This window comes from Anolis sagrei, chromosome 5 (assembly GCF_037176765.1).
Source record: "Anolis sagrei isolate rAnoSag1 chromosome 5, rAnoSag1.mat, whole genome shotgun sequence".
In the NCBI taxonomy this organism is placed as follows: Eukaryota; Metazoa; Chordata; class Lepidosauria; order Squamata; family Dactyloidae; genus Anolis; species Anolis sagrei.
The window spans coordinates 157,401,660-157,421,335 of record NC_090025.1 but is presented as its reverse complement, the minus strand read 5'-3'; the positions used below and the strand labels follow the sequence as shown (position 1 = coordinate 157,421,335).

The window sequence follows — 19,676 nt, the reverse complement described above, 5'->3', positions numbered from 1 at the left end:
GCAGCCAGGATGCTAACCGGGGCTCATTATCAAGAGAGGTCTACCCCTCTGTTTAAGGAGCTCCACTGGCTGCCATTTATTTTCCGAACCCAATTCAAGGTGCAGGTGCTCACCTACAAAGCCCTAAACGGTTTGGGACCACCCTACCTGTGTGACCGCATCACCATCTACGAACCCACACGCTCGCTCCGGTCATCTGGGGAGGCCCTGCTCGTGATCCCACCTACATCGCAAGCGCGCTTGGTGGGGACACGGGACAGGGCCTTCTCTGTGGCGGCCCCCCGACTTTGGAACGCCCTTCCAAAAGATCTCCGACAGGCCCCTACTCTAGCTGTTTTCAGAAGGAATTTAAAAACTTGGCTGTTCCGTTGTGCCTTTTCAGACTAGGAATCCCCACCCAAGTCCTAGTAGCACCTTAGCATAACTAATCGCTGCTGCACACTGCACTTTTAATCCTACGTGCCTCCTACCATTTCAGCACTTTTAACCCTTGTATCCCATTGCACCGGCCGAACCAGTTTTTAATAATGTCTGATGTATTGCCATTGTCGTTATTTTGCTTATTGTTTTGATTTGCTTTGTTATTGTTGTGTTATGTTTTCTATTGTATTGTGTTTTGAGGCTTCGGCCTGTGTAAGCCGCATCGAGCCCTTCGGGAGATGCTAGCGGGGTACAAATAAAGTTAATAATAATAAAAATAATTATTATTTTAAGTTCTTGAATCCACAAGTGGAGCAACAAACTCAAGTTTCAAATGTACTCTAGATCCTATTATGATTCTTGTTATTCAACACTGAAACAATTCCTTTTATTTTAAAAATATTTTTAAACACATTTTAAGCTTATATTCTATCTCTATTCATTCAGTTTGCTATCTGTGGATTTCCCCCCCTTAATCTAGTCAGGTCTGCTCTCTTGTGGTGCAATGTCCTCATTTTATATGATGTATGACGAAAGGAATAATTTTCTGATTTCAACAGGAAGCCTTTGGATATGATTCTTAGTATAAAAGAAACATTATCAAATCACTAGCCTTTTAATGTTCCCAGCTGTAGACTGATATTACAAACACACACATTCAAATATTAGTGATATCATAGGTACGGTAATTACTACAGCAGTATTTTAACATCTAATTCGGTTTACATTAATGGCACTGACTTGGATCAATATTACCATCTTCTGGCCTTGTCTTAATTTGCAGCCTTTAGATTTGATTTTACCAAATGCTTCCAACACATGTAACAATGTTGTTTTTAGTCTGTTTCATGAATTAAATGTAGTATAATTGTGTATGAATCTTATCCTCTAATATTTGTGCTACAGAACTAGTATATAGAAAGTCTTATGAAGACCAATAGAGGTTGAGGATCCGTGATCCGGAAATACTAATACCTTTTTGCTTTCTGATGGTATAATGAACACATTAAACACATGCACAAAATGATTAAAATATGTATAAAATACCTTTATCTGTACAAGGTATATATGAAACATAAGTTCAGAAAAAAACCCTTTCTACCAGTTTTTGAAAAGTATGTCAACATTTGTATTGCCTAAAAGTTTCATGTCGATGCAAATATTTTCTGATTTGAGAATAGCAACATTAAATTTTACTTAGGAGCAGCACAGAAAGTATAAATAACACACCACTTTCTGTCTTAGAAAGAAAAATTGGGATCATTTGTGTTTCTAACCCACAACCCTCTGAATTACATCTGTATAAATCCAAGATGAAAGCAAAAGAGTCAGTCAATTTAAGAAAGGGAACTCTAATTGCTCTATTAGTAACAAAATTCATATGGGCAATTTTTGGATGTATTTCTTCTTTGTCATAAATTAGCAAAAAACACCTAGAATCTATGTCTAAATGGTCAAGACCTCGTCTTTTTTCTACTTGCTATGTTTACTGGTAAATTGTCACAACTTGTAAGACATTTCACTCCCCTGAAAAGCTGAAAATATGGAAAAGAAAATCTTTATTTCAATATAGGAACATCATTCAGCATTTCAAAACTACAGTTATTCATTCGAAGTACAAAGTGGTAGGAATTTCTTGTAACCAGCCTGTACAATATATTTATTTTAAGTATTACTAATTTGAAAAACTGATATAAAGAATAGATTTGTTTGTAAGAGCAGCAAAGTCCAATAAACCAAAATAGAATTTCATGCTCCATCCATTCTGACCATGAACCACAGCAACACTAAAGTAATATTATTAACCACTTTACACAAAACAATTTGAATGTCTTAAAAGTCTAAACATAAAAATCGCCACTACTAAGTAGGGGCTTATTAAATATTTTTGAATCAAGCCTGAGTTCAATACATATAAAGCCATTTTGATATACAACTTGGGAATTATACACAGTGCTTATAATATCCTGCATTTTAGCACTTCAAGGGGAGCCTCAGCTTTTATACACTTCTGTACAATTGATGCAATTGTTTTCAAAACTTAGATTAAAACACAGGGTTGAAAGTCAGAAAACCCTTGGGATAGTCCTAGATTGATAGTCAATTTTGTTTCCCACCACAATCTATTGCATCTCAGCACAGGAAATGAAATCCCAACCATATAATGCAAAAACCCGTATATTTTACATCACCAAAAAAGACAGGTTTAGCTAGCATTGAGTAACAAGGGTAATCTTACACATGGACTCAGTAGTAAAAGATTTATTACCGAATCTGATGGGACACACTTGTGTGACAGTAAATACATAACAATTTGTGTGATGTAAACATTGGATTGTTTATATTAAAAAAAATCTGAAACTGCACACATTTAACTAAACAAGAAAAATATCCACAAATAGCCACCAGAAATGGAAGGGAAGTTATTTACTTCAGAATTATATACTTGTTTCATGCTGGTTCAGTCACTGTGTCATAGCCACAGCTTACAAAGGTATGAATAATTTTCTATGTGAACCATGCCTATGGAAAATGGTAAGTCGGCTGTCACAACAAACATTCACTGAAATAGTCAATGTAATTACCATACATTAATATACAAACGATAGTCATGTTTTAACTTATGATGAAACAATATACTTAATATATTTGGGAGGGAAACATCAGATAGGATTCCAATGTTACTGAAATATTAGTATGATGAAATTGTATTTTCTTTCCCCATGAAGTGTCACTTAGAATTGCTGTCCAGTCAATTAAGATTTCAGGGCACACCTGAAAATATATCTATATCTATTAGTAATTAGAATTCATTCACTTTAATTAGGAAAACCATAAAAATGCCCATACATAAACATATATATATTTTTAAAAAGGCGCCATTTCCAAAATTTCTTTTGGGAATACTTCAATTTGAGAGGAAACTACTGCTGTTCCAAACAAGCCACTTTTCTCTTTCTCTATTTATGGGGATGAAAAATCCATGTAACTTTTCCTCTTTGCTGACTCGTGCCTCTTGGATATTATGCTAGGGAAGCATATTACTCATACATTTTCTTAGGATTATGGATTTAATGACTTATTATGATCCCTATATCGACATGCTATGTGAATAGGATTTGGCACATAATAAATGTAGATATGGAAGCACTTGTGTGATTTCCTCCTCACAATTATTTCAGAATCATTTTTAGAATTTATTTTGGAATCTCTGTGTTCCGAAGAATTTGATGATCTGGAATTTGGTACATGAGTTAAAACTGTACATCAAGAAAGACAATTAAGAAATTGTACATATTTTACAGTGTACAGAAAATCGATTCTTAGGCATTAAGCCTTTCATTCTCCTTTAATCTAAATGCCTTTCGAGTCATCACACTCATGCCAGTGGCGACTGTTAAGTGTTCACTCATAATAAAATGTGACAGCACTGATGCCATCAATACTAAGAAAGTTACTGAGTCAAAGCAATGCCTTTGTTTGATTCACCATAAAGAAAAAAAAATCTGTCATAAAAGCAGATACATGCATTAACAAGTCGGAGAAATATTCACTAACTCTACTAGGAATCCAATTTTGAAATGCAACCCAATGGAAACTATGCTATGAATAAGTGAAATAGTCTTCTCTTACCTCTTGTACAAAACAAAGAATCTCGTTTTTAAATTATTTCAAGAGGAATCAATTTTAATAAAATATTAATGACTCCTAATGGATAGATGACAACTCACACACGAAAGTTGATACATTTTATTCTTCTTCTTTTCTTGAATCTTCCAAAATTACCTGATAGTATTATAAGCAGCAACAAGTTGACAAAAATATTTTAGAAATGTTTTATGTTGATCAGGCATGAAGGTTTTCCCATTGTAATTTTCTCCTTAGAACAAATGAACATTCTGGTGTGGAAAAAAACAGTGGCAAAACTATCATTGCCTCCTATAGAATTAAAGTTTGATACAGTCAACTCTCCAAGGCTATGGACTAGCTTGAATCTTAACAAATCCCCCCAATGAACATAATTCAGAGGCAGATATCTGTTGCAGGAACAGCGAAGTCTAGTGGAAGTAAGGTGGCAAATTTTCACTCTGACTACAATCCCTAAACATCCCAAAAACTTATGCTAGAATGCTAGGAAATCATCTGAAACTAGTGTTTGGGCTATTGAAAGGGGTGCAAAGAGGAGGAAAGGAAAAGGAAGTTCTGTTGTGTTGTCACTGCAGAGCCATGGTTGGATTAGGCCTACGTCTCTCATATGTTCTGATGGAGTGATCAGACCTGATGGAACTTTTCAAGTTAACATGGTTTACGTCCTCTCTAAATGTGACCCTCGACTATCATAAATCATTCACCTTCTTGCTTTATTATTATTATTATTTTGCTTTCTATATAATATAGGCAAAATTTGTCTTAAACATTTTGTTGTCTTTTGTTTAAACTTAGCATTAGAGAAATGTTTATATGTCATAAATGTGAAATTTGAAGTTTTGGGATATCTGGAGACCATACCAGGAACTAGAAGTACACCTAACACATTTAATCAGCATAATTTCACACACAATTATATAACTAATTAAGCATACTTTAGTCATAATATCAACAGTACATAAATAACACAAGTGGTTTTTTTTCCTTTAAAAAACACAAATTTCATCAATGGTCCCAAAATACAAAATAAAAGTACTAAGGCAGCAGCTATAATATAAAGTTCTTAAAGTACATTTAACATCATTACTGCTTAAAACTGGAAATATAATTTAACAAAATACAGCTCACATTTACAGCATAAGGCCCTTTGGTTTCTTAAGCAGCAAATGGAAACAATTTAATCAGTGAAAGGCTTCGAAAAATAATGTGTGTAGGGTGTGTTGTGTAAAAAAAAGTTAACCAATTCTTTGCTTCTCAAAATAGCCACTCATAATCCAAAGTGTTATATAAGAAAGATCCCAAAAACCCAAGGGAAGAAATAGTTAAACACCAGTAGAAATTGTAACTGTGTAAAGATAGAGGAAGTTTGGTAGAGAAGATGAACATTCCACTCCTGTTAAGCAAGATGTACTACTGCTTCTTACTCAGGAAATCATTTTTTTACATTTGGAACAACACTTCCATGGAGTATGCAGAACCATTAAATGGTTACATTACTCTTCCAAATGGGTTTGGCCTAAAATTAAGCAATCTGTCTCAGACTGTGAATTTTCCTTTTGATCTAAAGAAAGACATTAGCAGCAGTCAAAGAAATCCACAATAAGAGTAAACCATAGGGATTTGAAAGTCCCATTTTTGTCTGAGAAGGTGCCACATACTTTCCATATTATTAAGCCTCAAATTCCTTATGGACGGTCTGAAACAGACTTCATTCATTAATTTGCACCTGTATTATTTTTTGTATGATTAAACAATCCCACATTTTTAGCCAGGACATTAAGATAGCCTTGCCAGCAATGTGGTTTCTACTATGGGACCAGATATTTTGACATTATCAGTAGGAATTGATGTAACATGGTCACCTTAGCAGCTTCATTTTTGCTGAAGAATATAATTCCCTTTCAAACCAACCTTGTTTTATACTGAGATAAAAAATCTTAACCTTAAATCTAGTCTCACGTATTCACAAAAATCTCCCTTCCAATACATGCCAACTATAAATGATTCTATACCAAGAGGTATTTGTAACTCAATAATATACCAATGCAGTCAATGCAAAATTAACAAGAGACCAGGATTCAGCACATATTTGCAGTCTTGTGTACATAACAGACCCAACAGCTTTTCAGCAATTACAACCTATCTGCTTGTATTTATTTGCAAGATGTTTATTTGTAAAACACAGTGGTCAGAACAGAAATTCCTGAAGTTGCAAAGTATAAGGTCTAATTTTTCTGAGTACGTTGATTGATTCAACCTGACTTTAAAAGTGGTGAAATTAGGGGGAAGGGACCACTTGGTGCTTACAAAAATTAAATACATAGGGAAATAAAATATACTATTAGGCCATCCTGGAAACTGCCTTTTTTTGTCCATTTTGCTAGATGAGTTTCCTCAAATCAGCTTTTCGTCATACATAAATATATATTAAACCAACTTGCTCACAATTACAATTATTACCCAAAAAGGTCTTTTAAGTCATTGCTAGCTGAGCTGCTGGTTGTCATACTGTTTGCTGGCTGTGTGAAGTTTTGAGGATTAAAGAAAGGATTCCCCTGTAAGCCAAAGCCAGGTTGTCCCATTACATTCATCTGTGTTCCCAAAGCAGAATTGTTGGTACCCTGGGGAGGTACAAACTGGTTAAGCCACTGGTTTGTTTTTTGTTGAGACAATTGATTCATACTCATTTTGGGTTTTTGAGGCCCAAACAGGCTATCTAAAGCAGACATATCTGGAGGCCTACTTTGCTGTGTTGGCTGTGAAACCGCAGATGTGGTACTCATAGGGGAATAAGGTGTCATATTTGCTGCTGGCAACATATTCATATTGGCCATTCCAGTAACGCCAGTATTACCGAAGAAATTCTGACTTGTGGTTCCAATTCCCATGCCAAATCCAGAAGACTGAAATCCTATATTAGCATTTAGTCCATTTCTCTTAGTGCTTTCAACAGGTGATGGAAATCCCATTCCAATACCCACTGAAGAAAAGCTACTTGAAGAAGATACTTTAGTTTTGTTAACAGATTGGTTGGTCAATGATGCCATGTTCTCTCTCAAAGTATCAGTCAAGTCCTTTGTCTGCAAAACAGAAAACATTTGAAAGTAAAGTATGTAACAGTATTAGCAACAAACTGCTGTTAAAAAGATGACAATGTACTAAGAATGCTTTACCCAGCAGAAATTCCATTTTAGTGCAAGACAAATACGAGTATACAACTGCAATCATATCTGTATTCATAATCATATCTGTATATACTGTATAGCAATATAACATGAATTCATTGGCATCATGAAGACTAACCAATTCTATGTGGCATAAATTTTAGCAGACTGCACTCCACTTTACCAGTTGCTGTGGGCACAAAAGATTTCTAGTTGCAGCAGACTAATGTGGTAATATCTCTGGAATTGCTCAAATGAGCAGCAGTAACTTTGGCACAAATAACTTTCCATTAGTTTGACTGGTGTACAGCTATGACTTCTAGATGCAGTTTTCCATGCTCTGATAACTTCCAGAGCAGGCAGCTGCTGTGCATTATATGTGAAGCCTGTTTAGATGCTGTTGTTAATAAAATCCTTTAAAATAAAATACAGTACAATGGTATAGATATTAACTGGTAGCACATAATGGATTGCATCCAGACTAATGATCTTGACTTAAATTCTACTGTAATCTACCTTAAAATCTAGTATTTAAATCCCAGCTATTTCAATGGAAACAAGTACAGATTAATAATTTCTTGCCAATAGCCAAAGTGTCTTCTACTTTTCTCATATGTCATACAAAAAGCATCTGAAATGGCTCTATCCTGCTATTGGAAAGTTTTTATTGTTCATTCATCCAGACTTTAACATCACAACTATTTGAGAGCATATATGTAAATGATAAAATGAAGAAACTCAAACTCATTCCAAGTTACACAAGACAAATGCATCTTAGTGGCTTGTTGCTACAGATGCAAAGTTTCCCATGAAAAGTTCCCTTACAACATTCCATTCATACCTGTTTGACTGGAGCTGTAATTGTATGAGTCTGAGGTTTAAGTGGCTGCTGGCTTTTCAGTTTCTGAGCTTGTTCTTGTTCTTTTGCTAACTTTTGCTTTTCTTCAAGTGTAAGTGATCCCTACAAAAGAATACACATTGACAAATTGACAATTGACAAATTGACAAGATCCTCAGAGTTGGGGGAAGTTGGTCTAGTCATTTAGACCAGGCCAACCTTCCCCAACGTATGTACCTACCATACATGTTGGGATGCAACACCCAACGGGCATGCTGACTGGAATGTGAGCTAAAAAACATCTGGAGGGCAGGTTGAGGTTGGCTGAAATCCTCAATAATGAAAGCAGGCCACTGAAGCAAATGGTACTTCAGCCCATCCATTTCAATAAATCTACTTGAGCATGACTAACTTGGAACCCAAGACTTTATTTCAATTCATTTTCTTTGTCCTTCACATCTTCCTCTATTCTGGATAGATTTAGAGGAATCTCTAGATCTTGATAGCCGTAGTAGGTCAAGAAAGATCTAGGTTGAAATACCACCTTAAGTAAGCTTTAAAAAAACCTTTCTACTGCTCTATATTTTATATAATCATTTGTTATTAAAACTCACCTTTCTCTGATTTGTCACCAGTCCATTCTCTTTACAGTCAGATCCACTAGTCAAAATATCTGTTCCTAGATTGGTAAATACCTTGTCAATCTGTTCAAATTAAAAACAAAAACTTTTAAAACAGTTTAATAAAACACTGCAGTAATGTAATTAATAGGCATGGGTAGGTACAGTCGTTATTTTCTTAAATCGGAATTATTTCGGGAAAAAATACCTTTTGAACCAATTTCGAGCCATGCAGGAATAGTGGGAGGAGTAATTCCGAATTTAAACCACTTACCCATTGTTCTGAATTATTTTCGGATGTCTCCCACAGTTATATTGATTTTTAGAACAATTAAGCAACTTTGGCAAAGCCTCGCGGTTTCCATTCTTGAAGGCCACGTTTTAAAATCTCACAGTTTCCCTTCCCTGTTAATTTTAAAATCTCACGGTTTCCCTTCCCCGGCTGGCGGTGAACGGCGCTGAAGAGGTATGAGGTGGACGTGGCTAAGAACAGCCACCAGGGAAGAGACACTGCGGGATTTAAAAAGTGCTTAAAATCTCGCAGTTTCCGTTCCCTGGCGGCGATGCAGAGGGACGAGGTGGGCATGGCTCAGCAGTGACAGCTCTTCCTGAAGGCCACTGGGGGCGTGGCCTTCAGGAAGAGCTGTTCTTAGCCACGCCTACCTTGTCCCTCTGCATTGCCCTTCACTGTTCACCACCAGCCAGGGAAGGGAAACTGCGAGATTTTAAAACTGTTTGTTTAGGCTTTCTGACTTTGTCAAAGTTACTTAATGGTTCTGGAGGGAAGGAGGGGCACCTTCCATTAACAAAGCAAATAAAACGATTCGGATTTCTGCCATTTCCGATCTTTTTTTCAAGAAAATTTCAGAAATTATTTCAAAATCGAATCGCCAGCGCCCCCTACATCCGAAATGAATTTAGAAACATTTTTTTTCTTGATCACCCAAGCCTAGTAATTAAGTTAGCTTCTTACCTGATTGCCTGTATTGCTGCCTTTTTTTTCTTCAGGCATATTCATTTGATTTATATCCAAAGATCTGTTGCACAAAAGTACAGTTTCAATCAAGTAAAGCAAACTATTTCAGCATTGAAAGCAATAACAATCCAGATTACATGTAAAAAATTCTATTAAGGTATTGAGAAAACTGTGATAAATGTTTTATTCAGCTCAGAAGTAATATGTATTTACATTACATTCTTAATATACAGGTCACAAGAAGTATGTGTAATAGCGCAATACAATATTATTTTGGAGCTACTTAAATCTCTAATATGAATTAAAGATTTAACAAGGACCGAGAAATCATAAGAGAAGAAGCAAAATAGTATTGATATAATATAATTGCAATAAATTATGCACTTACTTTTGCTGTTCTTGCATAATATGGATTTGTTCGAGTTTGATCTTATGCTCAGCTTCCAATCTACTTAACATCTCTTTTATGACTGAAATGAAGGAATTAAACTAAAAGAGAAATATATTTTACATGAAGACAGCTTTAAAAGTTACATTTTAATCCTGGGCAAGACAACATTATACAAGGAACATACTACAGCTTAATCCTATTAATGTGAACATAAGAGTCAGTCACACTGACTCTACAATTCAATGCATAGCAGAAGGAAGTTGTCCTCTATGTATGATGAAAATGTAAAAAGACATTGCAGTACAATTGTATCTCCCTGTCCTGGGTTTTGTGGGCTCAGTGTATGTAGAGAGTCATTTTCTATCTGCTAAGAGAGTCATTTTCTATGCTGCTTTCAGGAGTGATATACTTCAGCCAGCAAATAACTATTCTGGAAAGGTGTGCCTTTCCAGAATAGGAAACTCCAGCAATATGTCCCAGAAGCATTTTAGTAGAGATTTAAGATTGTCTGCACATTGCACTTACCCTACTTTTCACCTGTCATACTCAGCACTTTTTAATCTGTACTCATTACATTTGGCCCGGCCCTAGTTTTATCGTGTTATGGTGTTTTGTCTTATTGTTTACTGTTATTGCTTAACATTTTGAGTTGCTTGAAATGTTATGTGTATTGTTATGCTGTTTTTATTGAGGCCTTGGCCTTTATAAGCCGCATCGAGTCCTTCGGGAGATGTTAGCGGAGTACAAATAAAGTTAATAATAAATAAATAAATAAATATAGATTTCACATAACTGCTAGTGGCATGCATTCCGGTAAAAGCTTGTCCCATTTAGCTTCTAGACTTTCATTGCGGGGCCCGATCCATTTTCGGTAAGCCTTCTGAAATTGGGAAGGTTGTTTTCGGTTGTTTTGTTTCGGGGCCTGAAAATTGGCCCATTATGGGGGGGGGGGAGGCTTTCCACCCACAGGCTTCCCTTCCTGAGGTGCTCGGCTGCCTGGCAGTCACTGGCAGGCGTGTGTGTGTGTGTGGGCACTGTGCTTTTTCTCTTCCTCTTCCTCCTCCTCCCTCCCTCACACCCACAATGTCCTGCATTCACTCACAGGAGTCATGGCTGAGCAACCCCACATCCAGACCTCAGCAAGCATGCTTCATCAGAGCGGAAGGAACCACCGCAAATCCCTCCTTCCCTCTCGGAGAGTGTGGCGGGTGGCAGGGTGTGTGGTGGGGTGTGTGACTGTGCAGGCGCTTGGCTCCATGCAAGTACTCACGTGTGCGCAAGCTTTCCAAGCTTGCCTGCATGCCCCACATGACACACACACTCTCCCTGGAAAATTCCAGGCAGGCCTGGAAAGTGCATGCACGTCTCTCAGTGCCTGCTTGCAGCCAAGTGCCGCACAGTCACACATGCCACAACACACACCCAGAAAGGAAGGAGAGGCGGTGATTCCTTCTACCCTGATGCTGAGGTCCAGATGGGGGGCTGCCCAGCTACAACTCTCGTGAGTGAATGTGAGGCATTGTTGGCATGAGGGAGGGAGGGAGGGAGGAGAAAGAGAAGAAGCGCACACACATGGATTTCGGTTCCACACAAAAGCAGACTTTTGTGTCAAGCTGAGTTTTGTGTGGAGAGGGGGCTTCCTGTTTCATGCTTCCAAATAAACGGAAGTCACGAAAGAAACGGAAAAAACGGTAAGAACGAATTTCGCGCACATGTCTAATAACTGCATTAATTGGGCTGTTGGTTACATGTGAGACAGGCACAGAAAGTAGTATGTGTATGAAACAGATAAAGAGAGGGAGACAGAATTTTGATTATCCCAAAAGAATATAGAATGAGCAACATATGTGACTAAATATTAAAGCCTCGACAGCAGCCATGATCCTTCAGTAAAGTTTCTTTTATGTAAGCCTCAATGAAACCAGTCACACATATATGAAAAATAGTGACCCTACCTGATTCAGATTCAGATTGTTCTCAATGCTGAGAGGAATCAGATGAGGCAGCACTTTTCCTGCTAGCTGTTCTTTTGTAATTCCTAGTTTTTTATGACTAAATGTACATTTATAGATGCCTGTTAACAAAAATGAAGCATAACAATTCAGATACCGATAGCAAACTTGCTCATTACGAATTCTTTTAAATACAATTTCCAAAATAGTATTTTTTCTAAAGCAAAGGGATACAGAAAGAGAAGTCTCTGGACTCAATGTGAACTATAAAAATCAATACTAATCTTAAAAGAGTTTTCAGGAAAATTCAGGAAAAAATGCTGGAATTTTTGAGAAGTCTTGTATTGGAAGACCTAGAATATGTCTAGAAAGGCCATATTTTGTTGAAAGTGGATACATGAAACTGCAGGTATCACTCATGCAGATACAGGGTTGCACTGACTCCTTGTGGAGAAAAAATGGGGTATAAATAGACATAATAATAATAATAATGCATATAATTGCCTCTGAAACCATACAACACCACAGAGATTGGTATAACAGAACATCATGTTACCTAAAACTCCCATAAGAACTGCAGGCTCCTTGGAAGGAATTTGTTGCAAAAAAGGCAGAATATCATCAAGAACGAACCACTTGTCCAAATATTCCAAAATCTTTCCCAAACAGACTAAGGAATTTACCCGCACCTAATAAAAACAGAAACAAATTCTCTAAATGAAAGTCTTATAAAGATAAAGAAAAGAGCTTTTAAAATGAATTCAAGTAACACCAAAATCTTAGATAACATTCGAAAGCCATGTCTTACATGAGTTTATACAAACTAAGTTGAATCTTATACCGATTTAAGAGGATTATATTTTGTAGGTTGTACTAATGCCAACCTATAACAAATGTCTTCAGAACAGTGTGATGTTCTGATCAATTACAAATAAAGAATGCAACAATTATGAGTTTTGTGGAAACAAAGATCGACTGCCCAAACCAATAAACTGTGCCAACTTCTCTTTTTCTAGTAACATGGCACTGTGAAGGCATAATATAGTTAATATAGTCTACCTTCCAGCTCTATTTCAGATCAACATACACTTGAAAGAAAAATATGTAAGTAAATTATTTATATATTTTAAATATTTTAAAATGAGCAAACAAACAAAAAGTAACATAAACACACAATTAATGCTGAAAATTCAAGATCAGGTGAATTTAACATTAGCATATCTTAAAAATCATCAAATGTTTGTTGTTGGTGTTGTATGCTTTCATGTCATTTCTGACTTAGAGCAATTCAAGTTTAACCTATAAGGGAGTTTTCTTGGCAAGAGTTGTTCAGGGTGGGTGGGTGGTTGGGTTGCCTTTGCCTTCCTCTAAGGCTGAGAGTGTGTGGCTTCCAGTCACCTAGTGGATTTCCATGGCTGAGAAGGAATTAAAACCCTGGTCTCCAGAGTCATAGTCCAATGCTCAAGCCACTTCACCACACTGGCCCTCTATCAAAGGCTTAGTGACTATAAAAGGTTTTAGTTTGTAATTTGACCCCAACAGTGTAAATGCACTCTGATTACTAATGGGCAGCAATTTCCAAAATCTGAATTACTGTTTTGTTGTTTGTTTGTTTTTTCCAAAAAAACAGAAAAGGCCTTCTATATACTAACCATCCATCTCATTTCTAAAGATGGGGGAATGTAGGAAAAATGAAGGCAGGTTTGTATTTTTTTAAATAAATGTCATTGTAACTTCAAAGCTGCAATCAAAATATAACCATAAGGTCTTTCAATTCAAACATGAACATGCTAAGCTTTGTGATCATACATACCGCTGGATAATGATTTTAACAGGACAACATTATATGTTTTTAAATGGTTTATATATACTTTTAAAATACTGAGTCAAATGTTTTAACTGTACTTTTATGAATATGTGTCACTAAAATTGCTATTTTTGTGAGCTGCCTTGAGTCACCGCAAGGCTGAGAAAAGCGGGCTACAAATGCCGTAAATAAATAAATAAATAAATACAAGTTTCACACATCATTTTTTGCAGATGTAAACTGTGGCAGATAATGGTTAGCATAACTGTATGGTAGATTCATTAAATCCTGCAGAAGCTAGAGTTTAAAATTATTTATCTTTTCTGAATTACTTTGTGAACAGCTGTGAACGATGTTATTAGGGAATTAATATCATGGCACCACAATGGAAGATATATTTCAAGAGGAGAAGCATGTCAGAGGAGTGCTTTTCAGCTTCTAATATTTTTATTTTCATATGAGATTATTTTCAAAATAATGCATAAATTGCAATTACATGTCTGGAAAAAACAATTGTGAAGAAGAAAAGAAGCAAAACATTTTCAGGAAACATTAGTTAACTTACAGCAAGAGATGATGTTTGTAAACATGCATTTTTAATTCTTGGTATCAAAGAATTTTTCATTGATGGATAGTCTATGAGGTTGGCAAATGTAGGTATTATGTTTAAGCAAAGTTCCTGCAAATGAAGGTACCACAATTATTGTATACAAAATAGTATGCAGTTTCAAAGATTTCTTAAAATGTTCAATTTCTCTGCCCATCCATGCTCACATGAAAGAACTGGAGTATTCTGTTTGCACAGTTGTATACCTCTGCTTCCCAAAGAGTTTAAGCAGCTATCCATAATTTAAAATATCGTAACATAAGACCTGCACAATTATTTTAAACACTGCTTCTTAAATCGTGGGTCCCAACCACTTAGCTCAACGTTGGGGACACAAACAATCCGGCAACAAAAAAGTTTTCCAAACATCACTGAGAGGCTGTTTCAGACATTTACACAAATCTGTTGTGCAATGTTTACAGGGGACTCTGCAGAAGATGTTTCAACTGTACTTCATAAAAAGGAAAATCAGCCTGTTTAGTAAGCTTTGCAAATGCCGATTTGTTATCTGTAAATGTTTGATTTTTATACTTGCTTTATTTAACTGTATCCTGGGGTCACAAAAAGAAAGCTCCCAAGTGCAAAGGTTTAAAAGAAGTCCTGATTTAAACTAAGATTCAAGAACATATGGACTTCAACAGGCTTCTGCACTGCAATGCCCATCATGCCTCACCACTGGATATGTTTGCTAGGAACTGCACTGGCTCCCAATATCAATTTAGAACAAAATAAAGACATGGGATGCCCACAGTGCAGGAAAATCTCTACCGCTATAAAGGTAAAGGTTTCCCCTGACGTTAAGTCTAGTCGTGTCTGACTCTGGAGAGTGGTGCTCATTTCCATTTCTAAGCCAAAGAGCCAGCGTTGTCCATAGACACCTCCAAGGTCATGTGGCCAGCATGACTGCATGGAGAAAATATTTCAATAGGAAAAAAAGATCAAGAAATCTATAAACTTTACTCAGATAAAGGCCATACTTTTTCTCCCTGCAAAGAAAGAAAATTTAGACAGGCTTTATGTCCTACAAAGAAGTTGTGTTCCCTTTTCATGTTGATTAACAGAATATTGTTAGAAACCTTCTTCTAATTTTCCTACAATGAACTATACATAGTCATATTATATTGACTGAGTTGAGGGAAAAGATAATGAAAATATGCAAGAGAGAGGCCATGAAAATTTAACATATGAACAAAACTTAAGTGACACTCTAAAAATTATTGACAACATTTAAGGTTGGCAGGTCTGATTTTATATTTTTTCCTATTTACCTTGTACTGTTTTAAATCGTTGTATAGAATGTTGCTTATAAGAGCTCACCAGTGGACTACAAATAAAATGAACTTATAGAATTAATACAAATGTGATGAAAAATGTTTAATACATACAAAGGATTCTTTCAGCTATAATGAAACTTAACAACAACAACAACAAAAAAACAACGTTACCAGACCTGTATCTGAATTGAAGGTGCTTCTAAGGCTCTATAAACCATTGGCAGAACACTGTTTTTTATTTCATCTGCAGGTGTTTTAGTTAGTAGCAAGTCCATCTTTTGAAGAAATATCAACAGGATCTGTTTAAGAAATAAAGTATTAACACGATCAAAGATTTTTTGTTATTATGTTCATGGTAGCATTTACTATTAAATTATGTGGTGAAATATGAATGTAATACACTCACCATGTTGCTAGCCTGTAAGCATGGAAAACAAGAATATCTTGACATTATCCTCTATTTTGATATAGAAGTGACAGAAGTGCATTGGTGGATTACTAACACAGTGAAGTATATCTATAAAAACATTATGCTAGGAGTCCCCAAGCTAAGGTCGGCAGGCCAGATGCAGCCCTCCAATGTAATTTACTCAGCCTCTGCCCTAAACTTTAGACTTAGAGTTGCCCACAGCCTGAAAAACTTGAAGGTACAACATCAACAATCCTAATTAACTTTACTATCTCATCAGTCAAAAAGCTGGTCACACTTCCCACTGAAATACTGGTAAGCTTATGTTGGTTAAAATTCTTCATCATTTTAAATATTGTATTTGTTCTTTCATGTGTTTGTGCATTACCAATAAGATATGTGCAGTGTAAACTGGAATTGGTTGATTTTTTTTTTCAAATTATAGTCTAGCCTCCCAACAGTCTGAGAGACTGTGAACTGGCCCTCTGCTTTAAAAAGTTTGAGGATCCCTGTGCTAGACTAACAAATAATAGCTCTTCCTTTTCACTCATGCCACCACTGGCACCGGATATATTTAGCTGAATTATAACTAGAATACTACATCATGGAGGTAGCCGGAATCTTTAGACTGGAAACATTTTATGAAAATATAACTGTTTAAACTTAATTTCACAGTTCCAAAGAAGCTCTGTGGTCAAAATATCTGACTAATAGAAGTAAACAAACAAAAACAAAACACTTATGCCCACGCTGGGCATATTGAATGGAACACAATCAAAGATACGTAGTTCAAACTTGTTTAGATATATTAGGTCACTCAAACAAATTAAATCTAAGCCTACTTCTAATACTTTTTGTAAGGAGGAAAGGGAAAGAGATGTATATTGTTGCTTTTATTTGTTATCAAGTTGACTTTGATTTATGGTAGCCCTATGAATGAGATGTTATCCATGGTCATCAGCTACCCTGCTCAAATCTTTCAAACTCAAGGCCATGGCTTCCTTGATTGAATCAATCCACTTGTAGTGCAGTCTTGCTCTTTTCCTTCACTTTATCATATCACGTATGCCCTTTAAAATCTTTTCCTTGCCTTTGGAGGACAATTATCCAGCTAACAAATATATAAAAGCAGCATGGAGTCATCCACAAAGTACCAGTCTACCATCTCATTATGGTGTGGAAGTGAGCCAGCACTTTTAAAGGTTATGCCAGCAAAGTGGAAGCCTCAGCAAGTGCTACCAAACTGGTAAAACTTCAAATATACCAACATATCTGCTTGCCAAGGATAAGCCTAGCTAAATATGTTAAGGATGGCCATCACATGGGGAACTGACCGTCGCAACCATGAAAACAATGACAATGTGAAACTAGCGATGTAGAAACTGCCCACAACAATATAAGATGCTCAAGATATATAAAAGCATATATATAAAAGCATATATATTTGCTGCCTTTCAGAGTTCAAACAATAATATAGCCAGGTGCACATTTCACGAGGGATTATTCTTAAGATCTCAACTGAAATACCTTTCTCTCTCTAGTAGCCCATTCACCATGCCTCTGAGAACAAGAAGGGCCTCAGAGATGGAGCACCATTTTTAACCTGGTGAAGGTTATAGTCAAGACATTCTTGTAGGCCTCCTTGGAGGAAGCACTGAGCAAAAATATAAATAGATAAAATTTCTTAAGCTTCAAAATCTTAAGAATGACATCTGTAACTCTTAGACCAAATAAAGGTAGAGATATTCTTGAGATGGCAATATGGTATGGGAAAATGCATTTTGTTAAATTTGTCCTACTCTGGAATATTTCATGGAATATATCAAGCATTCTTAACTTTTCATTGCAATTTAAACCAGGAAATAAGGAATGGCTTAAAAACGAGCACAGCCAATAATGCTATAGCCATATGTTCTGTTGTTTTTTATTTTGTCATAGCCACATTGTGAAAGTGGTGGATTGCAGCAAACTGAAGCCCAGTTTTCTTTGAATATTAGAAAAAAGTCTGATCATAATGTTGCTAAGTAACAGCAACAAAGGGAAAGGGGTAGCTATAATTCAAGATTTAGGAATAAAATACATATTAACAATACTTTATATTCAGTTACGTGTAACTGAAGTACACTTGCTTTTAGTAGCCTTGCTCTTGGACACTGTGATGTCATTTGAGAAATGATAATTTTAAAGACATATTTATTGGGGTTTTTTTCAGATGTGTTATTACTGTACTGTTCCCACACAGACAAATAGAATATAGGTCAGGCTGCAGATAGGAAATTCCACATTTATTCTAAAAGGGAAGGGCTACCTGAAACTTATAAGTAACAGCTGTCTAAGAAGTTCTTCTGTGGCAAAAGGAAGAGAATACCATCTCTTATTCTGGCTCTTGATTACTGCTACCAAGCTTTATAAGAAAATACGAATTTTCAAGAATTGAGCTCATGTCACAAACGCACCTGGATTGGTTCCTGCTGTTTAAACACAGGGCTGAGATCAGGTAGAATTAGTTTTACATATTCTTCTTTGGTACACTCCTCCGCAATTAGCAGAACATTGGGCAATACAAAAGGTACCATGTCTGGATTTACAAATTCAGATGTCAAGCAAGGTAAAATCCTCTGCACTATAACACGCTAAAAGAAAACAGACATATTAGTTGTTCGCACTTACTTGTTTTCTTCAACAATCCTACATTTATAAGTAATTTCATACAATTACTGTATTTTTTCAATTCTAGGATGCACTTTTTCCCTATATAAATCTCTAAAAATGGGGTGTTTCTTTGAATTCTATTTCTTTGAATCGGCAGTGTATCTTATTTATTTACTTTATTTATTTATTTACTTTATTTGTATACCGCACTCTCTCAGCCCGTAGGCGACTCAGTGCGGTTTACAACCAAACCAATATACAAAGTGAACAACATTAGCAATTAAAACAGTAACTAAGGCAACTACATCAATATAGCAAGACATCAATACATCAATATAACATCAATACATCCATATAATTAATCCATCACGTCTCATCAGTAAAATCATAATCCGATCTCCTCGTCCATTGTTCCAAGTTCCAAGATCAATCAATTAATTGCACTGCTTAATTAAACGCCTGTTCAAAGAGCCAGGTCTTCACTCTTCTCCTGAATGTCAGCAGGGAGGGGGCCGATCTAATATCTGCGGGAAGGGCATTCCACAGTCGAGGGGCCACCACTGAGAAGGCCCTGTCTCTCGTCCCCGCCAGCCGTGCTTGTGAGGCTGGCGGGATCGAGAGCAGGGCCTCCCTGGACGATCTTAATGTCCTAACTGGTTCATAGGGGGTGATGCATTCGGACAGATAGGTCGGGCCAGAACTGTTTAGGGCTTTAAAGGCTAAAGCCAGCACTTTGAATTGTGCCCGGTAGCAGATTGGCAGCCAGTGGAGCTGGCGCAACAAAGGAGTGGTGTGCTCCCTGAGTGCCGCTCCTGTTAACAACCTGGCTGCCAATCGTTGGACCATTTGTAGCTTCCGAGCAGTCTTCATAGGCAACCCCACGTAGAGAGCGTTGCAGTAGTCTATACGGGATGTAAC

At 36.5% G+C, this 19,676-nt stretch overlaps 1 protein-coding gene across 1 annotated transcript in view; it reads right to left on the bottom strand.

Moving 5' to 3' along the window:
• Nucleotides 1-1,962: 1,962 nt before the first annotated feature.
• SCYL2 (SCY1 like pseudokinase 2) overlaps nucleotides 1,963-19,676 on the bottom strand; it is a 33,842-nt gene continuing 16,128 nt past the window's right edge. Inside the window, exons 9-18 of the mRNA XM_060777251.2 lie at nucleotides 18,563-18,739; nucleotides 15,874-15,996; nucleotides 14,382-14,495; nucleotides 12,566-12,698; nucleotides 12,013-12,131; nucleotides 10,055-10,155; nucleotides 9,664-9,727; nucleotides 8,685-8,774; nucleotides 8,074-8,193; nucleotides 1,963-7,148 (exon numbers count right to left, since the gene is read on the bottom strand). Coding sequence (XP_060633234.2) covers nucleotides 6,525-7,148; nucleotides 8,074-8,193; nucleotides 8,685-8,774; nucleotides 9,664-9,727; nucleotides 10,055-10,155; nucleotides 12,013-12,131; nucleotides 12,566-12,698; nucleotides 14,382-14,495; nucleotides 15,874-15,996; nucleotides 18,563-18,739 — 1,665 coding nt within the window. The 3' untranslated portion in view covers nucleotides 1,963-6,524. The remainder of the gene's footprint in view (nucleotides 7,149-8,073; nucleotides 8,194-8,684; nucleotides 8,775-9,663; nucleotides 9,728-10,054; nucleotides 10,156-12,012; nucleotides 12,132-12,565; nucleotides 12,699-14,381; nucleotides 14,496-15,873; nucleotides 15,997-18,562; nucleotides 18,740-19,676) is intronic.